The 10,846-nt window shown below is 40.0% G+C and overlaps 1 protein-coding gene across 1 annotated transcript in view; it reads right to left on the bottom strand.

Moving 5' to 3' along the window:
* The window catches only part of LOC104624003 (V-type proton ATPase subunit S1-like), a 48,286-nt gene extending 38,040 nt beyond the window's left edge, over nt 1–10,246 (bottom strand). Inside the window, exons 1-2 of the mRNA XM_010291251.1 lie at nt 10,213–10,246; nt 8,528–8,672 (exon numbers count right to left, since the gene is read on the bottom strand). Of these exons, the coding sequence (XP_010289553.1) occupies nt 8,528–8,672; nt 10,213–10,246 (179 nt within the window). The remainder of the gene's footprint in view (nt 1–8,527; nt 8,673–10,212) is intronic.
* Between the last annotated feature and the right edge of the window lie 600 nt (nt 10,247–10,846).

The following is a 10,846-nucleotide window of genomic DNA, read 5'->3' as shown; positions in this document are numbered from 1 at the left end:
AGGAATGGTACTGGTCCAATAAGATAACTGTCTCTCTCCACTTCTTTCTTGTTTCTGTACAACAGCACAGTTGCATCTTTCAAAAAATTTCAAAAAATTAGCTACTAAGTGGAATAAAAAGAATTTCTTGAAAAACCTTCAGAGAGAATTCCCAAAGGGAATCCCAACTCCCAAAACTGCTGTCAGACATCTTGATGGCCAGCAAGGAGAACTCAGGCCAGACCACAAATTGTCATAAAACAATACATCTTCACAAAATTTTTGTTAAGTTTAAGTGGCTTTTCAGTGTTATTGTAAACAGTGTGTTATCTCCAAAGATTTTCATGATGAAGGAACCACTCTGCAGAAGCAGCTCAGAAAAGCCACCTTTCCAGGTGCAGGAGCTCTTCTGAACAGAACGGCTCAAAACACCAAGGAAAGCTTACGATTCTTTTGCCAACCTGTCATTATGAGGAACGGACAGAGAAATAACTCATCTGTTTAGTTTTACTACTACAAAAAACAGTTATGGGCAAAACTAGAGGTGGCATTATTCTTTCAATAATTGGGATTTTAACAGTATGCAAAGCCAATAGGGATGACATTTATTATGAAAATTTTGGTCCTAGGCATCTTGACTAAGGTAATATTGTGTGTTTTCTGTAGAAAACCCAGAGCTTGAAACTTAATCTCCCACCTCCCCCAAACACAGATCAGTTGCTAAGGCCTGAGAAATCAAGTATTCCAGACCCCTTAAATGGTTCTCATTACAAAGAATAAAATATAGAGAATTGCTGCGTGCTGTAGCATCAGCTATTATATGATTGCAATTTGGTGAAGTTGAGAAGTTTATTAAATTTTCTAACCCAAAAGCAATTCGAAAATGACCCTTCCACAGCCAGCTTTTATGAACGAAAACAAGCTCTGCAGTCTCTTAAGATGGGTAATAAACACATAGGGGGGGTTCAATGTTGTTTCTCAGGTAAGGTGAATCTATATTTCACTTCAAGACTTCCCAGTACTTCCCATGAAGATTGCCAAGAGTGAATCGAAAGCCTCCAACTGCGCCCATGGCAAAGATAAAAACAGTGCAGTCCTGCAGTGCCGGGTACCTAGATCTCTTCCGGGTTTGGGGTTTGGGACAGTGTTAGAGCAAATAGTATATGTGGAAGACTCTTTCAGGATAACATGCTGCAGATGTTAAAATTAAATTCTACTACATCTTGTGTCTGCCACTTTTCAAGCTTTAGAAGTAAACCCTGTTGTGCAGAAAAGAATTTTTCCCCATTTGGTAAAAATTATCATTTGATATTTTCTTAGTTTTGCTCAGCATCGTCACTTCGTTGTCAATTTGTGTTTGGAAATCCCTATTAATTTACATTTATGAAGCCAAACAACTTAGAAATTGTAACAGAGATTGTAACAATTGTAACAACAACAATTGTAACAACTTTTCAGAAAAATCAAACCTCACAATCTCAAATATTTAAGTATAATATTTAAAAATAAGATATTTGAAAAAACAAAAACTCCCCAAAATTCTGAATGACATTCAGGACCTGACTTTCATACTGACATTATGCCTTGCATGGCCATACCAAAATACTAATGATATTAAAGGAAAAGAAGATAGATTAAATTAAGAGATGTTAAAAAATGGCTTGTGTGAAAGAAAATTATAGTGAATATGTTGGTATATTTATTTTAAAAACTAACTAGATAAATCTATTCCATGCCTAATATTAGAAAAAAATGAAGATTCTGAGAGTTTTTGAGACTAGCAATTAAGAATAAAAGGTAACAGAAAGCACATGAAACAAAACTAAGTTATTTACAGCAGCACAATGGCAAAGGCTTTTGTCATGAACTCAAAACCTCAGAAATTTAATGATCCTGTTTTAAAGCAAACTTGCTTCTAAGGTATTCCCTGTTCCTTGAACCAGCTCTTGCTAGCTATTTAACCTTGAAAAGCACCTTTTGTGAGACTCTCTAGCTTCCAAGCAGTCAACTTCAATAACTCCAGCATCATCATTAGAAAAATAAATCTACATGAGTTGGTTAATAATTCTATTATAATGCAGCATTTGGCTAGTACTTATATTCATCATATCATACACACTTTTTTTTTTGCTTCTTTTAAACAGCTTGCTGTGGACTACACATGGCAGTAGGCAAGGCTACACCCTGCATTGAACGGGCTGCTACTGTCAGCTGGGAGCAACAATATCCTCACCACGGTTCAGAAGGGCAATGTCAGTATGTTTTACTAGCTGGTTTACTGTGAACTGCAGGGTGAAATGGAGATACGTGGCTGCCACAGACAGTACATCGTGGGTGAGACGAAGGTATGCTTTACTGAATGCAATGAACCGGTCCATCCCTTTGAACTCTTCACCTCAAGCAGGCAGCGAGAAATCAGTACGGGATGGCATAGAAGAAAACAGGCAGTGGGCCAACACACGTATTGATTGCTACTATTGATTGCTCACACAAAATTTTATGTCCAAAGATGCACAGCCTTGTGCAGTCATCTGCATGCCAAGCACATCAGACTTAACCTCCCCACCATAGAACCCTCCTGGGGTCCTCAGCCGAGGGGGCTCGTAATGACGAGCATCTCTGCTAATGTATGCGCTTTCCCGCTGGCTAAAGAGGAGGAAATGTAAAACTCAACTGCTCTATTTCCTCCAATAGCCAGAAAATGCACTAAAGAAAGAGAGGAAAGAAAGCTTAGCTTGGTATTTTGCTTCTTTCTTGTCCCTAATGCTCTGGCATGACAACAAATTTAAGCATACAGATTTTTCTCTGACCAGTGCTCTTTCTAGGTAGAACTGAGATTTGAGCCAGTAGTTTTGATGGAAGTGAAGACTCCCAGAAGGGCAGACAGTAAGATAACAGGACTTCTGTCACCCTAACTTGTGAGCTTACATTCTTGCTTTGTAGCTGGCTTCTGAACTCTTTCCTACAAGTTATTCTTGTATTTTCTCTTTCAGCCACCTCATGATTACCATGTAAGAAATAATATTTTCTCCTGCACAGCAGAAGTAAACAAGATAATTAAAAAAAAAATTGGAAATGACCTTCAAATACCACTTTTACACACAAAGCTCACGTCACCATTACTAGTAGCAGTAATAGAATGAAAATTCATGATTATAGGAAAAAAATTCAAAAAGCTACTCAAGCATATTATGCTAGTACATGGTATCTCCATAGAAGTCCAATAAAGTTACAGTTAAAACAATTTTCTCTTTCCAGTGTATATGCTTTTTTTATTCCACTTCCAGAAGATCTTTCAGCAAATTCCTTGCAGTTTTAAGAAATACTGCAAATATACTATTTGGCAGAAATGCCTTCTCAAAGTCACTTGTAATCTGTATTTGCCAGAAAAGGATTCATTTCCCAGTATAAGCATAGCATAAATGAAGGTAGTAATATATTTTCAATGTCTGTAGGCAAAAATAATTCCTAAAACAAACACATGAGGGGGCAATCACAAAAGCTAATTTTAATGAATTTATTTCCTTGGGCTCCCTCTCTAATCTATGGAGGGAAAGACGTTCTTCTGAATATTGGTTCAAAGTGGATAAATCATGTTTCTTCTGTGAATCATATGCAAAGCGAACCTTTCCATCTCTACTTTTGAAAAGCAACCAGGAGATATTAGTTTAAAGGCTGATTTAAGATAAAGGTTAATTTTTTCAGGCTAAAGTTATCTGGAGAATGTCCACTGATATATTACTATTAATTTCTGAAAAGCAGGACACTGTGACCTACTGAGTGATTCCCACTTCATATTTTTCCTGAGTTCAACAGAGACAGACTGTTGTTTGGTAGAAAATACTTATTCTTCTCAAAGTACAGATCTGCATTTTTCTTTCTAGAGGAAAGAGGTATTTGATTTACTAATGTCCCTGTAAGGATTTATATCATACTTCCTTTACGCTTTGCACACTGCATGTGTTTTTCAGTTGCAGGTTTCACCTGTATCTGACATCCAATGTTATCTTTAATAGCATGATTACACAACAATAATAATGCATGAAAGAGATACTTTAAAGTGTTCTAATATAGCTGTTCTGAGATATGGCTTTACAAACACTGGCTAGTTCTAAAGAAGAGCAAAATGTATTATCCTTCAGCTATTCAATATCATATCCTAACAGATAACCTGGGAGAGGGTGATGGAATATATCCATGAATCTCAGCTTCTGTTGATCAGTGAATCACTGAAGTATTAAACTGGTGGAACATGTTTCCACACAGTGAATGAAAATTCATTTGTTATTCCTGCACTTCTTTAGTTACCCTTCCTAAAACTTATAATTGTAGTTTCCAGACTTCATAAGCCTGTAGATCACATACTGCAAACCTTGCATCACTGCAAAGTACCAAGATGTAAAGCATGGGCTTTAGGGGCTGGCAGGGCTGGCAAAGGGCTGGCAAGCAAGTGTTACTGTTACTGTTCCTTTATTTTAGAAAATAACATAAATCTCCTTTTCTGTTGCTTCACTGACGTTCACCAGTCTTCTCTGCCCCACAAGAACTTCTCCTTTCAAAAATGCAAAGGTCATGGTAGGAGGAACACTTCTTCCAGAAAATGTTCTATTCCTGGAAACATGAAACTGGTTTAATCAGCCCACTATCCTGTTTTTCCTGCTCTAGATTTGTATAAGCCTGAACAATCAGCAGTAGAACAAGTTGCTAATTGCATCTTGGTGGAAAGTTTACTGTTATGACCACACTGAATTAACTGATAAGATTTTACTTATATTGACAACAGGTCTGTTGTTTCTATAAACTAGGAAGTAGGACAAAGGAGCACTGATCTTTGCTTAGATTCTTAGGATCGCTTTTATCCTAAGAACAATTCTTTCCAACATTTACCTTGTTTTTAAATACAGAGGTTTCGTATTCATACATGTGCCTGTGTTGTATAGAGGTGAACAGATTAGAATCATAGAATCATAGAATAGTTTGGGTTGGAAGACACCTTTAATGGTCATCTGGTCCAATCCCCCTGCAATGAGCAGGGACATCTTCAACTCGAGCAGGTTGCTCAGAGCCCCGTCCAGCCTGACCTGGAATGTTTCCAGGGATGGGGCATCTACCACCTCTCTGGGCAACCTGTGCCAGTGTTTCACAATGCACACTGTGAAAAAGTTCTTCCTTATACCTAGTCTGAATCTACCCTCTTTTAGTTTAAAACATTACGCCTTGTCCTATAGCAACAGGCCCTGCTAAAAAGTCTGTCCCCACCTTTCTTAGAAGCCCCCTTTAAGTACTGGAAGGCTGCAACAAGGTCTCCCTGGAGCCTCCTCTTCTCCAGGCTGAACAACCCCACTTCTCTCAGCCTGTCCTCACAAGGGAGGTGTTCCATGCCTCTGATCGTTTTTGTGGCCCTCCTCTGTACCCCGTCCAACAGGTCCATGTCTTTCCTGTGCTGAGGGTTCCAGAACTCCAGGTGGGGTCTCACCAGAGTGGAGCAAAGGGGCAGAAACACCTCCCTCGACCTGCTGGCCACGATCCTTTGGATGCAGCCCAGGAAGTGGTTGGCCTTCTGGGCTATGAGCACACATTGCTGGCTTTTCATCCACCAGAACCCCCAAGTCCTTCTTAGCAGGGCTGCTCTCCATCCCTTCATCCCCCAGTCTGTCCTGATACTGGGGGTTGCCCCAAGCCAGGTGCAGGACCCTGCACTTGGCCTTGCTGAACCTCAGAAGATTCACATGGGCCCACCTCTTGAGCTTGTCCAGGTCCCTCTGGATGGCATCCCATCCCTCAGGTGTGTCAACTGCACCACGCAGCTTGGTGTCATCTGCAAACTTGCTGAGGATGCACTCGATCCTACTATGTCATTGATGGAGATATTCAAGAGTATTGGTCCCAGTACAGACCCCTGAGGGACACCACTCATCACCAGTCTCCATCTGGGCATTGAGTCATTGACCACCTCCCTCTGGATGTGACCATCCAACCAATTTCTCATCCACCCAACAGTCCATCCATCAAACCCATGTCTCTCCAATTTAGAGAGAAGGATATTGTGGGGGACTGTGTCAAAAGCCTTACAGAAGTCCAGCTAGACAACATGAGTAGCTCTTCCCTCGTCCACTGATGTGGTCACTCTATCCTAGAAGGCCACTATGTTGGTCAGGCAGGACTTGCCCTTGGTGAAGCCATGATGGCTGTCTCCAGTCACCTCCCTGCCCTTCATCTGTCTTCTGGGAGGATCTGCTCCATGATCTTCCTAACAGAGGTGAGGCTGGCAGGTTGGTAGTTCCCAAAGTTCTCCTTGCTACTTTTTTTAAAGATGGATGCAATGTTTCCCTTAACATTTTAAGATAATTAAGTATTTTTAATATAAAAAAGCCTTGATGTTGAGACATCCATTTATTTCTTTTGGGATGGGAGGGGGAAGTCAAAATTACCTAATCAAACTCTATCAGATTTTGCAGATTCATATATGTTGTGGCTCCACAGGGACCAGAGCTTCCGTTTCTGGAAATGCTTAAGAGATGGGTAGACATGTCAAAGCTGGTATTAACTACTGCAAGGAAAAGGATGCTATGTCCAGGATACATATGAAACAAGCACAATCAACACCTCCTACACATCTGTTTTCTGTGGCCCTCAACATTACAGCATCACATATGAAAAACCAGAAAAGTAGCATGCTTGTCTATATAGCACTATACATGGAGAAAGATCTCCTGAAATACTGAACCAATCTAGTTCCTGACGTTCATAAAATTTCTGAATCCTCCTATTGATGTCTTAAAATTACCACATTAAGAAGCAACTCAAAAAGAAAAGAAAAAAAAACATTAACAAGATTTAGCTCTCAGACTTAAATCTTACTTGCCTAAACACAGATTTGCACTAGAATAAATGAGAGCAGAATTTAGTCTAATTCTCTTCCTAGTGGCAGCTAGATAATTCACAGTGTCTCAAATGAGTTGAAGAATGGCTCAAAGCCTCATGAAAGGCAGAGTGAATCCAGCGCAACTAGCTGAAAGGATAATTACCTCCCCAGAAGACTTTGGTTTGGTTACTTTCCCAGTTTACAGAAGTCACAAGGAAAGCTCTAGGAACTAACAAAGCAATAAAGATACCAAAGAATCAAATCTCATGAATTCAGACCTGACAAGAGTTGATGACCAAAGGAGTTCAGAAGCAAAACTCCCCCTGCCCAGGCACACACAGCTTGGTCATGTCAGCAAAGGCACCCAGCTGGAATCCCCATCACTGCAGGCCCTTCTCTTCATCCTCACAGCAAAAGTGAGGGTTAACCTGTGCAGCAAGGCTATTCGTGGCACAGGAAAGGAATTTATTCTTATGAAGTCATACAGCCGGATTATGACAAATTCCAAATACTGTCGGTGTTATGGATTATTTGTATCAGATAAATTAATAAATACCCAGCTGTGATCAGGCCTGTTGAACTAGGTATATATAATAGATATGTGTTTGCAAAGGGTATGATATGAAATCCCTATGAGAGGGTTTACAATTTGGATAAACCAGGTTAAGAATGTGGAGGATTTAGGAATTAGAAGGAGAGAGTCAAGTGGTTTACTCAGGTCAAAGCACACCTTAGGCAAACCTAGAGTACAGCAGATCTGTTGTCACCTTCCCACTCAGAAAAGGACTTTGCCTTTAGCCCTTTGCCTTTAGCCTATGTGATCCCATAAGCCCCTCAGGAGCCTTTTCTTACAAATCTCTGGCATCAGCTTACTGTATTTTGGGGCAGTACTTCCTAGACAAAACCAATGTGTATGCCCTGCAGAGACAGCCTCGTGAATAAGCGGCGCATAGTCCTCTGACACCTTTACATATCCAGCACTCCATCTGAAGCTACTGCATTGCCCAAGCTGCTCTATTTCTGGAAAACCCAAGTATTTACATAAAATCCTTAAAGTCTGCATGAATAAAATTCCTGGCTGGAAAAAAAAGGTGTATATCTGGCTCTTTCAAGACAGGTTCAAAGTCTTATTTCATAAGCGTATGCAAACCCTTGAATGAACGTGTCTCTCTGGATCTGTCAAGACTGTTGCTGTCTGTTGACTGTTTCTAACAACTGATGTCTATACATACAGCAGTATATTCTACTAAAAAACCTGCATTAAAAAGAATGTTAAATTGAAAAATCAGCATTCAGGAGTTAGGAAATGCAAGGATTAAGGTTGCCCACAGAGTTTTCGGTCAGCTCCTTTTTGTGAGATTGCCTTATGTTGTGCCTTTAAGTCACGACATCTCTAACAGTGGAGTTCAAGGTTGCCTTAGGGTGAATAAAGCATATCTGCTTCAGATTTGAAGAATATGGGTTTTATTTACTTCTTACTGCCCAGCTTAGAACACTAAAATTATAAATAAAAATGGGTAAATTAATCTGTTAGGGTGTTTGACTGCTGAGAGGCAAATTTATTTATTGGGTAATTTTTTATGCCCAGAGGTTATTTACCACAACTGATGATATACAATATATTCTGCACGCACGCACAGAACAGTAGCATAAGTAGAGATACTCTTTTATTAGGTTCCTTACCTCTGAGTTGACCAAAGCAGCATCGGTACATGGTCCACTGACAGAGACATTTCGAACAGCGCAGCGAGGGTGCACAACAGCGGGGCTGGAGCGGCAGAGTAGATCTGCGTCATGACTCCAGGCAAGTTCCCACGTAACTGGCCAGCTGCAAAGGAAAGTCCGAGTGTATACACAGCTGCACTTTCCGGTTCAGTTGCAGCTATATGGATTCAGTCAGGCTGCTGGGTGGGGTTGCTCTATAACGACAGTGGGCATGTTCAAAACATGGACTTCCTTAATTTGAAGTTGGGAGTTATGCATATTTTAAATAACTTTCAGTTTTCTGATTTAAGCAGCTCATAAAACTCTCCGCAGTATAAGCACAGACAGATTGCTCTAACATTCTAGTACAAGGGAGAGTCATGAAGTCCAAACTCCTGTCCTACTGTTTTCTAACTCCTTGATAACTGCAGGCTGATAACAGAGTTGCTCAACTTCAAAATGGAGTTCATAGGAAAGTTTTCTGTACTGCACAAAATGTATTCTGCAGAACTGCTATCTTCTTCCCCTGCTACATATTATCGTGTCCCTCAGCTTAGCTCTTTCACATGTATTGAGAGCTGGTGTCACACATTTGGGTGTTGACAGGTTTGAAATCTGCAGTAAATCTATCCATTGCAGATTCCAGCAAGAAGGAAGAGAGTGAGAAAATGGTACGTTTGGAGTGTATCCACTGAAACATGGAATTGTTCAGCTATCTTTTGCATGGAGCAATGCTGTCCAAAAAATAAAAAATATCAAAAGTCAGGAGCAAATTATAATCACTTCAGAACCTGACGGGACTTCAGTATTTCACAAGTCTCATGCAAGATCAAAATAGTCAAAAGAATTTCTTCATGCTGGGAAGCAAATTCCTCCAGCATACTTTTCTGTTCCTGCCAAGCACTGAGCTGTTTCTACACCTTGTGACTACATTAGGCAGCAGCAGTCCCTCGGCACGTGGTCGGCACAGGGCATGGGTGCCTCTTCACAATCAGAACAAGATGTTCGGGATAATACACCAAAAAAATTGTTAGCTATGTTAAAACAAGTTGTGATAAGGGAAAAGTAAGGAAGCACAATGAAAATTATGAGAAGATATAAACAGATGTCAGAAGACATGCAGTTCTGAATCTGAGCACACGTGGCTTGATTAATGAAATCCATTTGCCTTAGCTCACAGCCTACTGTTGCAGTGCTGTTGTCTAATACAAGGCAATTGTTTCATCACTTCAATGTGAAATCAGATCTCTGAGACAAAAATAATAATTTTGAGGGAAGTAATAAACCCAATCATCTACATGTTCCTTTTCTTCTCCATGTAACTTTACGTAACACTGAAGTTAACCCTTTAATTGCTCTTTTTCCTCTTCTCCTCAGAGATAGATTAGAAATGCTTCGTCTCCCTTTTCACAAGCTACTGTCTATTTGTCTGTTTAAGGGAGCGTACCGGTAATACAGCAATCCAGAGCACAAAGACAGGCGTAGAACTGGGACACCCTAGAGCAAATTTAGTATGAATTGGAATAGCTTGGTCAACGCAAGCAACATACTTTGTAATTCTCAAAGTGGTTGACTTTGCCATGGCATCTTCCAGAACGTGAGAGATGTAGTTTCTCACATAACTGTCCAGAATAATCTTGCCAGTTTTTGTGTGCACCTCCTACCTGCAAAGCCAATCGACTGTAAGTCTTCCTGCATGCTTACAATTAACATTCATGTAAGAAATGAAGACAAACCGAAGGTCAGCATTATATATATCAAGAGCGCACAATGTGGTTGCCACAGAATACTAAAGGAATCACAGAATTTCCAGAAAAGCTTTCAATTTTGCAGAACCTACTAGATTTGCATTGCAGTTGGCAGTCTACAGAAACAGTGCATTACTACTATACTTCTATTCCACTAAGTGCCTTCTTAGATTGTGATTCCTCTCATCCTTTAGCTTGCACAATGCACAGATCCTTGCTTTGTGAAACAGAGCAAGAAAGTAGCCTATCTTAATATTCTAACATGAACCAGTGAAGAGTAGATTCTAGTGGGTCTCCTCCATTACTAATACAGTTGATAAATATGACCAACACTGCCAGGACTTCCACATCGGAATAAACCCTCAACAATCTGATCTGAATGTATGGAAATCAAGACCAACAAATATATAGTGGTGTAAAAATAATATGTTGTAACCTGACAGGAAGATCACCATGATAGCAAATGATTCATTACTAAATATTCAACAATTCTATACTTTTAAAATTACTAGTGCTGAATTCTATTATTACAGAGCACTTTCATAGGACT

This window comes from Phaethon lepturus, unplaced genomic scaffold (genome assembly GCF_000687285.1).
Source record: "Phaethon lepturus isolate BGI_N335 unplaced genomic scaffold, ASM68728v1 scaffold11757, whole genome shotgun sequence".
Lineage (NCBI taxonomy): Eukaryota > Metazoa > Chordata > Aves > Phaethontiformes > Phaethontidae > Phaethon > Phaethon lepturus.
Note: the sequence above shows the minus strand (reverse complement) of the source record. Positions and strands in the feature narration are given on the sequence as shown.